Below are 18,480 nucleotides of genomic sequence, written 5' to 3' on the forward strand. Positions count from 1 at the left end.
ATTGATCATTAGCTCATGCTAAAGGCACCACAGAATTGCGGGACCCTGGCAAGGGTCTCCTGCCATGGGGCGGGGAGGGGTCTTCAAGAAGTCCCAGCCAGTCTAACTGTTAAACTCTGCAGTTTGGGCCTTGGGTGTGCAGCCACTGGAGGCCAAGCCTCCTGCCCAGGTTCCACCTTTTTCCTCTTCCTGCAGTGCAAGATTCTGCTCTCACTGCACTGATCTGATCCTGCATCAAAAGCCAAAAAGGGGCGCAGCAAATCCAGGTCAGGGCAAAGGTCCTGGCGCAGCCTTGCACACATCGGATGTTAGTGAAAAGAAGCAGCCCTTGCAAAGGCCCATGGTTAGGGAGTCCTACCCACCCCACCCCCAGCACTGCAACTCAACAGCAGCCAAGGCCCACAACTCAGCAGGGCCCAGTCTCCGAAAGCCCACCCCAGGTCAAATGGCCAGTCTCAGCCATCCAGAATAAGCCTAATCCCTGGAGGCAGAGAGCTGGCCTGAGATAATGAATGGTTCACACCACAGCAAGCCTCATACTGCCCACCCCACAAACAGCCTTCCTGCTACCCCCACAGCAAATGCTCTAAGCCCTGAACTATTGCTGGGAGCTATTACTGAGGGAACAGGGTGCAAAAACACATTCTGGATTTCCAGGTCTCTCTTCAAGCAAGAGGAGCCACTCCTGGTGTCCCAAGCCATCCTTGCAATTTCCTGGCAGCCATGGTGGGATGGGGGTGGGGAGCAGTTTCTTCCCCTGCTGCCTGTGCAGGAGCTATTTCCTTGTCCCCAAAGAACATTGGCTGCTGGTGGCCTGCTAGCTGCCGTCTCCAAGTGAGGCAGGGAGCCCAGAGGAGAGCCAGGAGGAGCATCCATAAGCAAGCAGTTTACAGCCCCTGATACTGTTAGTTGAGGCAGCGTGCTTTTCCACAGGCCTGCCGGCAGCTGTGCCTCCATGGATGTTTTGCAACTCCAAGAGCAAGATGGGAGAAGGTTTGGGCTGCTCCCACCAAGCTCAAGCTGTCCCCATTTCTTTCTCCAAGCCATTTCTAGGCTGTTTCTGAGGATCGCTGATCCAAAGAGACTTACAGCATAAAAAAAGACAAGCAGCAACCACAAGGCATGGGTAACTATAAAGTCAATTACAAAAAAGAAAGAGAGAAAAGGGCAGTTGCTGAAACCATGGCAGATATCACAGCCAAGCCCCTCAGAGGACAGCAGCTGACCCCACAGAAGACCCTCGGGAATCGGCCTCTCCTGGCTCTACCATCTCCTCAGATAAAGGTCTGAGCCACCAATCAGAGCATTTGAGGGGGGCGGGTTGTAGGGAGGCAGAGGACTACGCAGATCATGGCCACAATAGTCACAGCTCCACACACATTGCACACACCTGCGAGAGGCACCTGGATGCATCACGACCTAAGGACTTCCTGAGCCCTGGGGAGCCCACCACTGCCAAGGCCTGTGGCTCGGCTTGTCTTGCTCAGCTCCATTTTCTACCTCTTGCTTCCAGTGCTTCAAAGAGGCACCGCTGGTTCCCTGCCTGCTTTCCACATTTCAGCTCCCACCTGAAAACTGTCTCTCCTGCCACCGCTTCCTCTGGGAACATTCATCTGGAGGTGGCAGTTAATACCCAGCCTGCAATCAAAGGTGGAGTAAGAGGCATCACAATGAATCACAGAGCCATGGCTTCTGCCTCATAACACACACACACCTACACACCCCAACATCCCTCCCCATCTCCCTTAGGGAATCCAAGCCTAACTGCTTTATGGGGAGGATCTCTGATACCAACTCTGGACTCTCCTTCCACTGCTGCCACCATGCGCCCTGCCAGAAAATGTCTGCTTCAGCTGTGCTTCTCCCCCAGCAAGTCCCAGGCGGGCTTTGCATCAGAAAGACCTGAGGGGGGTCCAGACAAGGAGATGAATGGGCTGGACAGGTGGGCTGGCTCTTTGGACTACCCCTTGGAGTGGTTGGGCCAGTCCTAAGGCCACTGCTCAAGTCCCCACCATCACTGGAAAGATGGCAGCTGAACTGCCTCTCCCAAGGAATAGCACAGGCCTTGGGGAGGGGGACACTCTTGCCTTGCAAGGCTTGCAGTGAATGAAGTGAACCTCCCAGGGTTCACACCCACCATTTTCCAGAGGTGTAGCCATGTTGGTCTATTGCAGCAAAAGCACCAGGAGCCACGGAGGCTCCCTCCCAACCCCATGGCTCCATGGGGCACCTGCAGGGTCCCCCACCCCAGTCTCAGCACCCCCTGCACATCCTCAGCGCTGACCAGATAAGCCAGAGACCAACCAGTTTAACAAATCAGCTTTTGGTGGGGGATGAAGGTTTTCTGACAGCTGGCAAGTATTTGTTTCATACATTTAATTACTGCAAATAAATGTAAAATACTTGGGAGTGCAAAGGATTCCAGGGTGTATACACATAAGTGTAGCATGAAGGAAGAAATTAAAAGGAACTGACATACAAAAAATACAATCTGTCACCATTCACAAACCATCTAGCTAATTAACATCCAAAAACTGGAATAAAACCTGCTGTCCTGATTCAGGCAGTGGATGATAGGACTTCAGTCTTGCAATTCAAGCCCCTGAAGTGATGCCCTCCCAAAGCTTTGCTGGTCTTTCAGGAGTCAAGGGAAAACTCTTGCCTGACTCAGCCTGCCCCCAACGGCTGCTCATCATGAACATCTCTGGGCTGCTCCAAACTGCTTTGCGTAATGCTAGCTGGTTCTGGTCCTGCAAAGACTTGACTCCGGGTAGGAGGAGGAGGAGCCCGCCCCCTGCCATCCCTCAGCCTGTGAGGGGAACATGGAAGGGGAAATGGAGACCAGAATAGCATCATCCAGTGACAGAAAGTATATCTGGTTTTTCAGAAGCGTTTCTTCAGGTGGGCGTCAGCTTGACAGGCTTAGTGGGGCAGGGAAGGAAAGAAGGAAAAGAAAGGGGATGCTTGTTTGGCAGCAGACCCAGGGCCTCTTCCCTGTACCTGCTGCCACAAACTGCCGAGAGAGGAGATGTGGTGGCAGGACCCAAGCTCTGTGAGGGGGGCAGGAGCCCCTCTGCCCACCTCCGGCTCCTGCAAAGCAGCTGATCTGTCTGCCTGCCTGCCCTTTCACCTTGCTGGAATCTGTAAGAAATGCAACTTGACAGGCAGTGTTCCAGCGTGGGAGAGCTGCTCTCCTCAGGCCTGGGGGGGCGTCTTTGTGGGGCCCCAAAGGAAGTGCTTTTAAAGTGCACTGATGTGATCAGAACAGAAAGGCAGAGAGAAGGCAGTGGGGGAGGCTGTGCCGGTGCAGGCTGGAGGCCTAGCTGTTGGGCAAAGGGAGGGCAGGAAGGCAGAAGTGTGAGGAGCTCATTCTACTCTTGAGTAGGACCCTGGCAGAGACACATGCCTGACTGGCATGTTCCCTCCCTCCTGGTCGATCGTTTGGGAGCTTCAAAAGCTTTCTTCTGCCCGAACATCACAACGACTGATGCCAACAGACATCGGCACACTTAGGGATCCACAGAGTTCTTGCAGTCTGCGTAACAGACCTCAGCAACTCAGCATTTTGGCTAATCTACTTTATTTACAGGGACGCGGGTGGCGCTGTGGGTTAAACCACAGAGCCTAGGACTTGCCGATCAGAAGGTCGGCGGTTCCAATCCCCGCGACAGGGTGAACTCCCGTTGCTCGGTCCCTGCTCCTGCCAACCTAGCAGCTCGAAAGCACGTCAAAGTGCAAGTAGATAAATAGGTACCGCTCTGGCAGGAAGGTAAACGGCGTTTCTGTGCACTGCTCTAGTTCGCCAGAAGCGGCTTAGTCATGCTGGCCACATGACCCGGAAGCTGTACGCCGGCTTCCTCAGCCAATAAAGCAAGATAACCCCAGAGTCGGTCACGACTGGACCAATGGTCAGGGGTCCCTTTACCTTTACCTTAGTTACATATAAACACACACGGAGCACTGGAACACAGTAACACAAACATCCTGTCTCCGTCACTTCCCACACTGTGGAGTCAAAACATACACCGTCATGTGATAGACAACAATCCCATGACTGCAATCATGAAGCAGGAATTCTAACAAGAAGGTCCTTAGCCCTTGGATGAGAATACCAAGCGTGGGGTGGGGGGCAGACACCATTCCTTCCACGCTCACTGAATCATGGGTCAGTGAGGGGGGATGGTTGGCATCCTGAGACTAAGGACCCCACATGCCAAGACAGTGGGAATCCAGGGCCCGGACTTAAGAGGGGCAGAAGCCCGGCAAAAGGTGGATTTTGGGGAGCAGCTAAGTCCCCCTCGAGAAAAGAAAGTAAGTTCATTGGTCCTGTTCCAGAGCCACAGGCATGGCTGTGGCCTGCCGGCCTGCCTGCTGGGGGTGCAGCTGTGGGCCAGATGGGCACCTGCATGCAGGCGCGGGGGGGGGCTCTGTGTCCCACGGGGACTCCTGCATCTTTTGCATGCCGGAAACTGGCACCTCCTGTTAAGAACTGGCACCTCGGGTTAAGAACTTTTCTTCAGGATGAGAACAGAAATCGTGCGGCGGCGGCATGACAGCAGCAGGAGGCCCCATTAGCTAAAGTGGTGCTTCAGGTTAAGAACAGTTTCAGGTTAAGAACGGACCTCTGGAATGAATTAAGTACTTAACCTGAGGTACCACTGTATTTGTTTTGTCAGAAGAGGTAAACTGCAGATAAACACTTTAAAAATAGCCTCCCGTTAAGCTTAGGCAGTCATGGCCAGAAGTCAAATTGATGTTCTCAGCTGAGCCATCCATCCCATCCCTCCCCTCCCCTTCTTTGCAGCACTTTCACCTGATGTGATGCCTTCGCTGCTGCTCTAAACGGAGATTTGAAAGAGATATTGAGTCAATATGAAATCTAGTCTGTTTCCATCTCCGCCACTTCCAAGACACTTTTCTTGCAAACACTTGCTGGTCTCTTCCCAGACTTCTTATTTTTCAGAATACATTTTTTTAAAAGACACAATACTTGCACAAAAGCATAGGTCGAGGGAGCCAGCGTACAGCTTCCGGGTCATGTGGCCAGCATGACTAAGCCGCTTATGGCGAACCGGAGCAGCGCACGGAAACACCGTTTACCTTCCCGCCAGAGCGGTACCTATTTATCTACTTGCACTTTGACGTGCTTTCGAGCTGCTAGGTTGGCAGGAGCTGGGACCGAGGAATGGGAGCTCACCCCATCGTGGGGATTCAAACTGCCGACCTTCTGATCGGCAAGTCCTAGGCTCTGTGGTTTAACCCACAGCGCCACCCAACAAAAGCATAGAGGTCTTTAAAAAGTGAAAGACAAATTCATGGGGCAAGCAGGTCAGCCAGTGCTGATGTCAGCTGAAACAAGAGCCTCCCAATTCAGAAAGATTAAAACTTCATGGCGAACCAACAACAAAGCAAGCCATCTTCCTTTGGCCCACCATGATTTCTGCCAAGGCAAGTGCTGGGCAAAGTGGGTCTTGGTTCTGAACCAGGAAGGAGCTGGTGTTCTCCCCACTCCTTGGTTCCTTGGCCAGCTGAGATATCCCCCATCAGTGGGGGCTGAACTGGTCTAGGGAAACCCTCACTCAGATGGTGTCCACCACTGTGGTCTCCTTTATCCCTCTCCCCCACCAGCTGCCAGACCTGGGTGAGGTTCACTGGTGTTGTCCATGGCTCTTAGGAATAACGGAAGTGGCCTTATTCCAAGTCCATCTTGCTCAGCACTGCCAAAACTGACCGGCAGCAGCTCTGCTGGTTTTCAGCACTGGAAATCTCACCATCAGGATTGAACCTGGGATCTCCTGCAGGCAAAGCAGAATGCCCCCCTGATTTGGATGCTTTAGCTGTGATTTCTGCATTGTAGAAAGTGGACTAGATGACTCTTGCAGTCCCTCCCAATTCTACAATTCTATTATTCTAAGGCAGATTGAAGTACAAACAAGCAGGAAACGGCCTCCTCCTCCTTTGTGGCCCCAGAGCTGCAAGCCGGCTTCCGTACAGAGGAGCTCCCTAAAGCTGCCCACTGCGGGGGTCCTAGAACAGGCTTGCCTCTGCATTGCCTCATTTCTCCAGACCAAAAGATTTCCCAAAAAGCAGAAGCAAGTCCTCCAGACTGCGAGGAGCACAAACCAGCCATGAAAAGACCTCACCGGATGGATCCACTCAAGCCCTCACTCTCTCCTGCTTCTAAATACCAAACACAACTTCATCCAGACAGGCCTGTCTCTTTCCAGGCTTACAAATTAAAAGGGAACTTCTCAGCAATGGGAAATGTGTCCAGAAGCGATTAGCGAGCAAAAAACGATGCTGGGGTGTTGACAGCTAGTGATCCAAACAAAAAAGCCACAAAGCATCTCAGGGAGGAGGTGACAGGAATCAGAGGAGAAGAGGCCGTCTCTGTAGCAAAAGCCTAAGGGGGCAAAGGAAGGCTGCTCACGGCACTTCCTTGGAGATCAGATACAACTCAGGCAATCTGCAGTGAGGGCTCTGGAGGGTTCCCCTGCCTCAACTCCGCCATGGGTTCTCCCAATCTCCACCAGAGCAGTAGCTCTGAGGAAGGGGTGCTGAAGCCACACACAGCATCCTGAACAGCTCTTTGCACACCAAATGCAGCATCTTATCACAAACAGTAACACTCAGGCTTGGAGTCAACAAGCTCTCCTGGAAGAGAAGTGCTTGCTCATTTCAGCTGAATCAGTTTCCAAAGGAAGCTGCCAAAATAACCTGGAAAGCTGGACAAGTTGCCAAATGAGAAACAAACCCAAGGCCATCTTCTCACCATTAGAGCAGGTTGGCTATCAGTGGATGAATCCCTCGACACTGGAAGGTGCAAGTCCAGGACCACTGGATGTGGAAAGGAAGCCAGAGGAAGCACTTGGCCAGGTAAGGCCATCAAAGAGGCAGGAAACTACGACCCTGAGCAAGAACAGTGACAGCAGCAGCATCTACCAAAATGCCAGAAGGCACAAATATTCTCCTCTGGGGAACAGGAAACCAAACATCTGTTCCAGCCATCAGTTAGAATGTGTGGGGGTGGGTAGGTAGGTTGGAAGGTATGTATAGATGCAGAATAAAAAAGCAGCCATAAATATCTTTATCAAGGCATCTTAAAATGAAACTTGGAGGGAACCATCTGTGCCCTAATTCACAATTTGCATGCCTCACAGGACTGTCTTGCAGCTCTTTATACCGTATTTTTCGCACCATAGGACGCACTTTTTCCCTCCTAAAAAGCAAGGGAAAATGTGTGTGCATCCTATGGAGCGAATGCAGGCTTTCGCTGAAGCCTGGAGAGTGAGAGGGGTCGGTGCGCACGGACCCCTCTCGCTCTCCAGGCTTCAGGAAGCTATCCGCTAGCCGTGGGAGACCCAGTTAGCGGAGACCTTGCCGGCACCCAGAAGCTTGGGGCGCGCTGAGCTCTGCACGCCCCAAGCTTCAGGATTAGTGCTCCGCTAGCCGTGTCTAGGCTGCGGATAGCAGCCTGCTTCCCCGAGCGTCGGGCACCCTGAAAGCAGAGCGCCCGGCGCTTCGGGAACACACCCGCAGCGTGGAGAGCCTTGCAGGAGTTCCCCGCAAGGCTCCCCACGCTGCGGATAGCAGCCTGCTTCCCGGAGCGTCGGGCGCCCTGAAAGCAGAGCGCCCGCGCTTCGGGAACACACCCGCAGCGTGGAGAGCCTTGCAGGAGTTCCCCGCAAGGCTCCCCACGCTGCGGATAGCAGCCTGCTTCCCGGAGCGTCGGGCGCCCTGAAAGCAGAGCGCCCGCGCTTCGGGAACACACCCGCAGCGTGGAGAGCCTTGCAGGAGTTCCCCACAAGGCTCCCCACGCTGCGGATAGCAGCCTGCTTGCTTCCCGGAGCGTCGGGCGCCCTGAAAGCAGAGCGCCCGCGCTTCGGGAACACACCCGCAGCGTGGAGAGCCTTGCAGGAGTTCCCCACAAGGCTCCCCACGCTGCGGATAGCAGCCTGCTTCCCGGAGCGTCGGGCGCCCTGAAAGCAGAGCGCCCGCGCTTCGGGAACACACCCGCAGCGTGGAGAGCCTTGCAGGAGTTCCCCGCAAGGCTCCCCATGCTGCGGATAGCAGCCTGCTTCCCGGAGCATCGGGCGCCCTGAAAGCAGAGCGCCCGCGCTTCGGGAACACACCCGCAGCGTGGAGAGCCTTGCAGGAGTTCCCCGCAAGGCTCCCCACGCTGCGGATAGCAGCCTGCTTCCGGAGCGTCGGGCGCCCTGAAAGCAGAGCGCCCGCGCTTCGGGAACACACCCGCAGCGTGGAGAGCCTTGCAGGAGTTCCCCACAAGGCTCCCCACGCTGCGGATAGCAGCCTGCTTCCCGGAGCGTCGGGCGCCCTGAAAGCAGAGCGCCCGCGCTTCGGGAACACACCCACAGCGTGGAGCGCCTTGCAGGAGTTCCCCGCAAGGCTCCCCACGCTGCGGATAGCAGCCTGCCGCCCGGCGCAAGGGGCGCCCTGAAGCAGAGCGCCCCTCGCACCAGGCATACATCCGCAGCGTGGAGAGCCCTGCAGCAGTTCCCCGCAAGGCTCCCCAAGCTGCGGACAGCAGCCTGCTTCCCGGAGCGTCGGGCGCCCTGAAATCAGAGCGCCCGGCGCTTCGGGAACACATCCACTGCGTGGAGAGCCTTGCAGGAGTTCCCCGCAAGGCTCCCCACGCTGCGGATAGCAGCCTGCCGCCAGGCGCGAGGGGCGCCCTGAAGTAGAGCGCCCCTCGCGCCAGGCATACATCCGCAGCGTGGGGAGCCCTGCAGCAGTTCCCCGCAAGGCTCCCCAAGCTGCGGATAGCAGCCTGCCGCCCGGCGGGTGGGGCGCCCTGAAGCAGAGCGCCCCACACGCTAGGCAGACATCAGCCAGCCCCACAAGCTCGGGGGACAGCAGGGAGGCGCAGCGCCACTATCCCGCTGTTCCTCGACCTGGTTCGGTTTCCCTGACCTGCTTTTGGGGGGGAAATAAAGGGAAAAATTTTTTCCTTTATTTCTCCCCCAAAAAACTAGGTGCGTCCTATGGTCCGGTGCGTCCAATCGTGTGAAAAATACGGTAACTCACAGGGATTCACAGGGACTCTCACACATGCACCAACCCCTCCAAAAACAACAACTGCTAAGCACACTTGTGGCCTGTTTTATGGCACTTCCTGATGTACTAACTGTTTTGGGTCCTTCAAAATTCAGTCTTAAATGAAGAAGGGAAGCCACCAGGACCCATGAACACCAGCAATTCAAACTCAACCAGAGGGTCTGATGACTTCCTAGTTCAAGTTATTCTAAGCAATGGATCCAAACTACAAGAAAGAAGATTCCACCTAAACATTAGGAAGAACTTCCTGACAGTAAGAGCTGTTCGACAGTGGAATTTGCTGCCAAGGAGTGTGGTGGAGTCTCCTTCTTTGGAGGTCTTTAAGCAGAGGCTTGACAACCATATGTCAGGAGTGCTCTGATGGTGTTTCCTGCTTGGCAGGGGGTTGGACTCGATGGCCCTTGTGGTCTCTTCCAACTCTATGATTCTATGATTCTATAATTGCAGAAAACACCACAATCACCAAGAGGCTTGTGGCAGGCAGTTCAGGATGACTGATATACTGCAGGAGAGGGGTTATGGGCTGTATGGGGAGGGGCACATCCTGCTCCTTTTGGGGGTTATTGTCCACTCCCCCCCCCCCCGCTCTCAGCTTTCACCTGTGGCTCCTGGAAGGTGTCTGCATGTGACAGAGGTCACAATTCCAAGAACGGCCTAGGGAACACAGTGGGACTTAGGGAGGCAAGCATGCAAGCAAGCACCATGTTGATGATATTGGGCGAGTCTGGATCTGGGCAGATTGTGCCCCGCTGTGACCCCCTCAGTGCACAATTCAAAGAGGTTCCACACAGATTAGAAACCGTTACTGAAGAAAAGTGTGTGCGTGTGTGCGCTCACCCCCAGCACAAGGGGAGAGCCCCCCTTTCACGTCCGCAGCACAGACTTGCTCCAGATGAGTCAGGAGCAGGACCCAGGAGTTCTGTCTCTCCTCTCCCCTCCCCATCACACCATGTGCATTGGAGCGCACGAGACGCCGCAGAGAACAACCATCTGTGTGCAGGGAGAGAAAAGACCAAGTATTTGCAAGGGGGGGGGGGAAGCACTCAAAGGAGGCAAGAGGGTCCTCGGTCTGAACAAATGGCAGGGAGAATCTGGAAGACCAGAAGAGCCCTGCAGCAACCGAATGAGGCCAAAGCACCCTTCATCTCCCCTAGCAAATCACTGGGACGCCTACAAGCAGACACGAGGGCAGCAGAGGCGCGGGCAGGCGGCCCTGCGCAGTCGCCTCTCCTCAGGTGAGCGCCCCCTTTGAAGCGTGGCGAGGCTGCTCAGGATTGCACCATTGAAAAAGAGCCGGAGCAAGGAGCGCCAGATCTGCGTTGCTCGACCAGGGGACCAAGGAGGAGGCCTCACCAAGTCGCAGGGACGCAGATTCCCGACTGAGGTCCTTGGGAGCCCTCACCGATCACCCGGGAAAGCATGCGAACGAGGAGCCCCCGTGTCCTGCTCCCGGCAGCGGACGGCACAAAGCGAGGAGGCCTGGACAAGGCAGCACGCTCCCCGCTCTCGCCGCCTCGGGGCTTTTCTCCTCCGGGCCGCTTTCGAAGTCCCCTTCTCCGCTCCCAGGCCCTGTCCCAGCCCCGACTTGTGGCCTCACTTCGAGGAGCGCCTGTTGCTGGGGACGGGGCTGCCTCGCTTCCTTCCAGGAGACCCGACGGCTCCCCCTCTCCCGCTCGCCCTCCTGCGCCCGCACCAGACCGAGGCCTCCCCGCCCCCGCCCGGCTCGGCCCTACCTGGGCGCCTCCAAGCCCGGCCGGCTCCGCGTCGCGCTCCACGCCGGGCAGCTGCTGCAGCAGGGGCTGCGCGGGGGCGCGCGGCGGCCCGGCTGAGCGCGCCCCGGAGCCGCCGCGCCGTCGCTCGCGAGTCCCTCCGAGAGCCCTCGGGACTGACTCCGGAGTCGCCAGGCTTCCCACAAACACCACGGCCGGAAAGAGCCCAGCAGAGCGCGCGCCCCGGGGGACTTGGCGGAGGCGCTTCCAGGCGTCGGCTTTTTTTGGGGGGGGGGGTCTAGGGCACCAGTGGCATTCAGAATTCTGCCCGCCCCTCACCCCGTTTGGTCCAGATTTACCCTCTGGGGAGAACGAGCCTAAGCCCCGGCCCAGCAGGGGGCGCCCTCGCTCCGTCCTCCGGAAAGCAAACCCATTGCAGCGGGTTGGACTAGATGACGCTCGAGGTCGCCTTCCAAGGCTACCATTCTGTGATTGACCTATGCCCCTGCCTTCCCAGCCCCCCAAGTTGACTTCCTGTGGGCCTGTGCTGAGAAATGGAAGCAAGCTTTAGGTAGAAGGGGCCAAGCTAGGGGGATGAAGAGAAGCCGGGAGAACCAGCCTGAGGCCTGAATTAGCGGGGGGGGGGGCTTCCCCCGTTACTTGAGGGTGTGCGAGAATTGGAAAAGGAGTGGATAAATCATTCAGAAATATTTGTGCCTGAGAGTGGGGTCTCCACAGTGTCCCGCCAATTGCAGGTGTGCCCCTGACTCAACATGGGCTGCTTCTAATTAAAGTCCATTTTGGGGGCTCAATCTGGACCCAGTGGCAGTTTATTTCTTGGGGTCAAATTCTAAAAAAAGCTCAACAACTTCGAATCCCAAAAAGTTCAACAACTTTGGGGTCAACAACTGCAACCCTAAAAAAACTCAACAATTTTGGTCTGCCCTCACTCATGTTCACGTAATCAAATCTGGCCCTCTTTGAAAAAAGTTTGGGCACCCCTGCTTTAGGATAACTGGGTCCTAGTCAGCCCCACACCCGGGCACAGTGCCATGACAGGGAGGGCTTACAGGGGCACCGCTCACTGCTTGGCTGAGTCACCCCCAGGGCTTGTGTAGTGGGCGAGGTGCCCTTGCCCCCAGACCAAGCCAGATGAAGGGATGCAGGCATCACCCTGCTGGATCTTGCAAAACTCGGAGCCGGTGGTGCACGGGGAATGAACAAAGTTAGGTTGGGGGCAGGAGATAGGGCAGGCCTGAACCAAACTGTGCTGAGAAAGAAAACAGACGCTTGGCCGCTTCTCCCTGACATGCTGGATTTCTACAAGAAGGGACCTTTCCCCTCTTGCACAGGGGAGCATTTAGGTGGATGCCCAGGGAACCTCTTCCAGTTGAGCCTAAGGCCTCGTGCTGCTTTTTGTGAAAGTGGGGAGGGGGTGTGGTCTCTGTGGATAGCAAGGGAGACATTCCCACCCCGTTTCTGCAGATTTTGGGGCTGGCTTTGTTTTTAAGGATAGCTGGGAGAAAGAATCTTTGTTTGTGTAGCACAAAATCCCCAGCACACACCAAACTCCACAAAGGGGTTTGTTTAATTGTCCGTTGCTCTGGCCTCCTCTGAGCGCTTCTCTTGCTCACTTTGCACAGAGAAGGCTTGAGGCCACCCCACATCCAGCACAAGGCAGAGCCCCCCCACCCAGGGGCCAAGCTATGGCGGGAAGGGAAGTCGAGGCAGTGTCTCTGGCCAGACTGTCCAAGGGAAACGCTTTCTTCCTGAGGCAAGGATCCCTGTCTGTCCATCTGTCCTTCAGCCTGTGTTCCCAAGAGGCGGCTCGGGGTCACTTGCCCTCCTTCCACAAGGGTCATGGCCAGAGATCATGGGATGATAGAGTGGACAGGCCAGGAGAGGAAGGGGGAACTTCATCCTGCCCTTTTTGTGAAGTCCAAGTGAGGCAGGCGAGCCTCTTTATTCAGAGAAAACATGTTCTAAAAGTGCTTCTGTTGGTTAAAGGCAGAGGGTCTTCCAAAGGAGAGTTGCTTTTCCATCTCCCGGCCTCTTCCCCGAGTCACGCCTTGAGGTTCTGCGCAATCCAGCCCCGCACGGCTGTCACTCGGGCGTAGACCCCCGGGAAGTAAGGGCGGGCGCAGCCGTAGCCCCAGCTGGTGATGCCCGCCAGGAACCACCTTCCCGAAGCCTCTTTGCAGGCCAGGGGGCCGCCGGCATCACCCTGCAGAGGAGGGAAAAGGCAGAGTGTCCTTGGGAGCGGGGACGGGGCTCTGGGGCAAGGGGACCCCCCAGGCCCTGCAAACTGCCTTCTCTCCCTCCTCCCCTCTCATAAGCACCCCCAGCTCCAGCCATTTCTGGCTAGCTGTGGGCTTCCCTCCCATCCCACCTGGTGCAGCCAGGGCTGAGGGGGAGGTGGAGGTGGTGTGAGCCCTCCGGGAGGGGCGCCCAAGACTCACAGAGCAGCTGTCAACGGACCCCTGCAGGAACCCAGCACAGACCATCCGGCTGCTGATCTGGACGGGGTAGAAGCGGCGGCAGTCCTGCTCCGCGATGAGGTTGACGGCCGCCTTCTGCAGCTGCCTCGCCATCAGCCCTGCGGGGGAGGGCAGAGGGGAATTGGGCGAGAGGGGGCAGGAGACTCACAGCAAGGAAGGCCCAGGGCCCAATCCTGCCCTTTGCCTGTGGGCACCCCATAGAGCCAGCCAGCTGATCCGAGGCTGCTTGGCTGCCTGGGTTTTGAGGGAAGCCGGAGTGGTCCGAGGGCCAGAACTGCCTCTTTGGGGTGCTCCCCCACCCAGCCGGGAAGAGGTTCCCTCCTACCTCCCTCCTTGGTGGAGCCCCAGCCGGTGATGACGCAGCGGGCGCCCTGGCCGAAGAGGTGGGCGTGGTCTGGCAGGCAGATAGGCTTGACGGTGCTGGTGAAGCTCAGCGGGGAGGCCAGCTCCAGCAGCGCCACATCGTAATCCAGTGTGTAGATGTTGTAGAAGGGGTGCTTGTGGATCTGGAACACCTTCTCCACCCGCCCGTCCAGGCCGCTCAGGAAGGGTGTCCCCAGGACCGCCACCCACATCTTTGGGTCACTGTAGCTGAGAAGGACGGTGCACCTGGGACCCTTGGCCAGCCCAAGGCCTGCCCCGTCTCCCCAATCTCCAGGGAAAAGGGGGGGCAGGGCGCCTGAGGAGAACCACCCAGTGGCTCCCTCCACTTCCCAGCCAGGAGTAAAGATCTACATCAGGAACAAGGGTGGGAGGAGACCAGCAGCCCCTCCCCTTCACCTTGGTGCATTCCTTGGAGACTGCACCTGCTGCCCCAATGGATCCTGCTACCTGAGGCAGTTGCCTCATCTCACCTCTTGAGTGGACTGGCCTTGATTGGGGGCTCACAGGAAAGGGGATGCCTGGGATCCAAAGGGAGGGAGGTCTGGCAGTGCCCTCCTGTGCTATGAAAACATTGCTGGCTTGGGGAGGCACAGAGGATGGGGTCCTCTTCTTCACCAGCAAGGAGCTTGTTCCTGGAGCAGGGGAGCAATGGCTGCAGAAAGACCCCCTTCCCCCCTGACTCATATTCCACCTCTCCCCACCCCCAGCGCTCATCCCAGCCCCCCAACTCACACATCAAAGCAGTGGGCAGCTGAGAGAAGCCAGCGGTCAGCCACCACCACCGCCCCACACTTGTGCTCCTTCCTCCGCAGCCACAGGCTCGCTTGCCACGGCCACTCCCCTCGTGCTGCGCCACTGCCCCCCACGATCTTGCTGAAGGCCAAAGCTGAGGTTGAGCCACAGTCTAGGTGGGTGGGAAGAGAAGCAGGCTGAGAGGACACCCTTGTGAGCCCCCGCCACGTTGCTTGCCCCCCACACCGTCTGGTTGGGGGTGAGCAGAGCTAAATGTGGACTAGGGGAGAGGGGAGATCACTTACTGCAGTTGGCCTCGTCCCTGCCGTTGCTGCAGTCCATGACGCCGTCACATTCGGGGTTTGCTTTCCCAATGCAGACTTTGCCAGAGCACTTGAAGGTGGATGGGGTGCAGGGCACAGCTGGGGGCAGGAAGGGTGGGGAGCAAGTTAATGGGGGAGCTGAGACCCTCCACCCTCTTGGCCTGCACAGGGGTCCCCCAGCTCGCTGGGCACAGCTGTGTAGGCCACAAAAGGGCAGTGGGGCAGCGGCCATGTTTAGTCTCTCACAGCAAGAAAGATGACCCCTGCAGTGTCCTGCACCCCCTGCCTTGGAGGGCAGGCTCCTGAGGGCATCAGCCTTCACCTGGCACCCTGCTAATAATCACAATAATTTATTATTTATATGCTCAGCCTCTGCCCATTCGTGCCCCTGCCATGTACCTGCGAACTGGGTGGCTCTCGGGGTGTTGGTTGGTGGCCTGGCTGTGCTGGGGGTGACCCTGAGGCTGGCCTGGGTGGTCCTTTGACTAGCCAAAGGCAGGCTGGGGGAGGAGGAGGAGGCGCTGCCACTGGTTGTGGCCTTGGTTGTGGTGCTGGATGTGGTCGCGGCCTTGGTTGTGGTGCTGGGGCATGGTGAGATAGTTTCCAGGATCCAGGCCTTGAGCTTGGTGATGCGGGCGTAGACACCGGGTCTCCTGGCCTGCGCACAGCCGACCCCCCAACTGACCAGCCCCGCCAGGTAGAACACGCCTGGCGTCTCCTCACAGGCCAGGGGCCCCCCCGAGTCGCCCTGCGGGGAGAGATGGGAGCAACCAGCTCAGCAAGGGCTAACAAAGCTTCCCAGACAGGAGAAGCTCCCTCTGGAGTCTCACAGGGGTCTCTTCTCAACTCCGCCCTCACCAAGTCCCAGAGGCAAAGTGGCCCCTAGTGTGTCTGGAAAAGAGCCCTGGGGCCCCCAAAGAAGGTCCTTTTAACCAGAGTGGCCCGCTCTGCAGGGGGAACGTTACACTTCAAAACAGGGGCCTTCCAATGAGCGCCCAGCTCTGTGATCAGGTGCACTTTGGAAGCTGAGTGGGAATGGGGCATCCCAGGCTGGCCACCCTCAGTCACCCTCACCTGACAGGAGTCAACCTTCCCGTCCAGGAACCCAGCACAGATCATCTGCTCTGTCAGGGAGAAGTTGTAGAGGACATTGCAGGTTTTCTGGTCAATTATTCCCACAGAGGCTCTCTGGAGGTTCTCTGGCTTGGAGGCTGCAGGGAGGGGGAGGGCAGAGGGGAGGAGTGAAGGTCAGGCTAGGGGGCAGAGCAGTGTCCAGTAGCTCCTGGAGGGAAGTTTCCAGGACACCCATGAAAGGAAGAGGGAAGAAATATGGGGGTGGCCATCTTCAAATATCTGAAGGGCTGCCGCATGGAAGGTGGAGCCAGCTTGTTTTCTGCAGCTCTGAGGGGCAGGACTCGAACTGACAGGTTCAGCTTGCAGGGAAGGCAATTCTGACTAAACATTAAGAAGAACTTTTTGAAGACATGAGCCATTTGATGGTGGAACAGACTCCCTTGGAAGGCGGTGGAGGTTTTTGAGCAGGGATCTGTCAGGGATGCTTGAGTTGAGATTCCTGCATTGCAAGGGGCTGGACTAGTGGCATGCCTCAGAACCTCTTCCAACTCTACAATTCTGTGAAACAGCCCGGGTAGACTGCTCCTGCACATGGAGGATCCACATACAAAAGTGCGTGTGTTGTTTTTAAAGCTGAACGTTCTGGAATATCCCTTCCCTACTAGCTCAGCAGCCTGATTTGCATGCAGAAAGGTTCAGTCGTGGAAGGAAGGGACCCTGAGGGTCATCTAGAGCAATTCTGTGCAATGCAGGAATCTTTTGCCCAATATGCAGCTCAAACCCATGAACCTGAGATTCAGAGTCTCATGCTCCACCCTCTGAGCTATTTGTCCTCTGCAGCATCTCCAAGCGGGGTTTGGAAAAGGCTCCCTGCTTGAAACTGCTGCTACCAGTCAGTGTAGACTGCAGGGAGCTAGATGGATCCAACGGCCTGCCTCCTTGGCTCCTGCGCTGCCTGCAAGGGGGAGGGGGAAGTGCTTACCATTGCCTTCCTGGAGGCTCCCCCAGCCGGAGATCATGCACTTCCTGCCCACGGGGAACTTGTGGACGGCCAGAGGGAGGCAGATGGGCTGGATGACCTTGCCGAAGGGGAGGGGGCGCTCCAGCTCCAGGACGGCCACGTCAAAGTCCAGCAGGGCCGGGTTGTAGGAGGGGTGCAGCAGCACCTGCCTTACGCTCACCTTCACAGAGCTGCTGTCTGCCGCCGACAGCCAGGTGGTGCCTGCAAAGGCTGTCAGGTACTCCACCTTGGTGCTACCAGCACGGGCAGAAACGAGACACAGGCGCAGACAGACCATTAGTGGCGGCCAGGCCAGGGGCAGGTGGGTGAATGGGGGGGGCTCATCTCTGGGGGTCACCATGCCCACAAAGGGGTCTCTCCCCCACCCAGCTCCTTCCTCTCCTCCTGAGTCACAACAGCCTGTCAGTCAGTAATCAGCCAGTTCAAAGTTGGAGAGAACTCTTTCTTTGCAAAAACACAACCTCCACAGACTTGGCTGAGCAGGATCCCAGGGGTCTCACTGCATGAAAATCAGTTGCCAAGACTGAAAGTCCCCACAGCTTTCAAGCAATTGGAAATTGCCCACTAAGCCTCCTCCGCCCAACCCAGGACCCTCTTGCTGTGGGTGGAATTTCTCCTGGTTGTGGGGAAATGGGTGGTTTGGTGTCCCCCAGTGCCAACTGATAGTGCGGATTGGTGACATCAATTGCCCTTAAGTTGCCACACTAAGCTACAACCATTACAGCACCTGAGTCCCCATTTGCAGAAGTTCCCAGGATCCATTTCCCAATTTCGGAGAGCGGAGGGTGCTGATTGGAAAGTGGGGCACCCTTCTTCCTCCTTTTAAGCAGAGAGTGGGCAGGCATGGAATCCCAGAACTGTAGATCTGGAAGGGACCCTGCTCCTCTATGCCAACCCCCTGCAATGTAGGAAGAGGCAACTGTCCCAAACAGGGATCAAACCTGCAACCTTAGTGTTGTCTGGGATTCTTTAGCTGCAGTTCCTACATTGCAGGGGGTTGGCCTGGGTGGCTCCTGGGGGTCCCCTTCGAGCTCTACAATTTGGACCTGAGGCAACCACCTTTCTCCCTACTTACTGGTTGAAGCAGTGGGCAGCTGAAAGGAGCCACCGTTCCCCGATGATGGTGGCCCCACAGAAGTGGTGCAGCCCCTCCTTCAGGCTGACCTGCCAGGGGACCTCCCCGCGAGAGGCATCCAGGCCCCCCACAATCTTGATGGGCTTGGAGAAGCCGGGCCGGCGGCCACACTCTGCACAAAGAAAAAGATGGGTGAGCTTGCGACGGCTGTGCCCCAAGCCCCAGGAGGAGTCCAGTTGGGCCCTGTGCAGGGCAGGGGGCTTTCTACCTTGGGGCCGTGGTACCGTGGCAGCTGGCCTGCCCCCGGCCGTGGTGGGGCTGGGTAGGGGTTTGCCAGTGGTGGTGGTGGTGCCCTTGGTGGACGCCAGAGGCAGGAGGGTGGTGGAGGCCATCAGGGGGAGGGGGAGGCCTGGTGGGGCCGTGAACGTGGCCATGGTGTCGTGGATCCAGTTCCGCAGCCTGGTGACCCGGGCATAGACCCCTGGGCGCTTGGCCTCCGCACAGCCGATGCCCCAGCTGACGATTCCGGCCAGGAAGAAGCGGCCTGAGGGCTCCTCACAGACCAGTGGGCCCCCAGAATCCCCCTGTA

The 18,480-nt window shown here is 57.2% G+C and overlaps 2 protein-coding genes across 11 annotated transcripts in view; both read right to left on the reverse strand.

Annotated features, from left to right (window-relative positions):
- The window catches only part of LINGO3 (leucine rich repeat and Ig domain containing 3), a 45,635-nt gene extending 34,582 nt beyond the window's left edge, over positions 1-11,053 (reverse strand). The window contains exon 1 of one of the 2 annotated variants that reach the window (XM_077921871.1): positions 10,809-11,053. The gene's annotated coding sequence lies outside the window, so the exon portion shown is untranslated. Of the gene's footprint in view, positions 1-10,428; positions 10,695-10,808 lie in introns of those variants that run through there. The other variant, XM_028713378.2, reaches the window with a different exon arrangement.
- A 1,301-nt stretch (positions 11,054-12,354) lies between these two features.
- The window catches only part of TMPRSS9 (transmembrane serine protease 9), a 28,962-nt gene continuing 22,836 nt past the window's right edge, over positions 12,355-18,480 (reverse strand). For 4 of the 9 annotated variants that reach the window (XM_077921863.1, XM_077921864.1, XM_028713514.2 and 1 more), the window contains 10 exons: positions 18,160-18,475; positions 17,892-18,063; positions 16,778-17,049; positions 15,796-15,932; positions 15,121-15,469; positions 14,704-14,820; positions 14,399-14,570; positions 13,608-13,873; positions 13,244-13,380; positions 12,355-13,008 (listed from right to left, as the gene is read on the reverse strand). In XM_077921863.1, the coding sequence (XP_077777989.1) occupies positions 12,847-13,008; positions 13,244-13,380; positions 13,608-13,873; positions 14,399-14,570; positions 14,704-14,820; positions 15,121-15,469; positions 15,796-15,932; positions 16,778-17,049; positions 17,892-18,063; positions 18,160-18,475 (2,100 nt within the window). In that variant the 3' untranslated portion in view covers positions 12,355-12,846. Of the gene's footprint in view, positions 13,009-13,243; positions 13,381-13,607; positions 13,874-14,136; positions 14,299-14,398; positions 14,571-14,703; positions 14,821-15,120; positions 15,470-15,795; positions 15,933-16,777; positions 17,050-17,891; positions 18,064-18,159; positions 18,476-18,480 lie in introns of those variants that run through there. The other 5 variants (XM_077921865.1, XM_028713522.2, XM_028713527.2 and 2 more) reach the window with 5 other exon arrangements.

This window comes from Podarcis muralis, chromosome 18 (assembly GCF_964188315.1).
Source record: "Podarcis muralis chromosome 18, rPodMur119.hap1.1, whole genome shotgun sequence".
NCBI lineage: Eukaryota > Metazoa > Chordata > Lepidosauria > Squamata > Lacertidae > Podarcis > Podarcis muralis.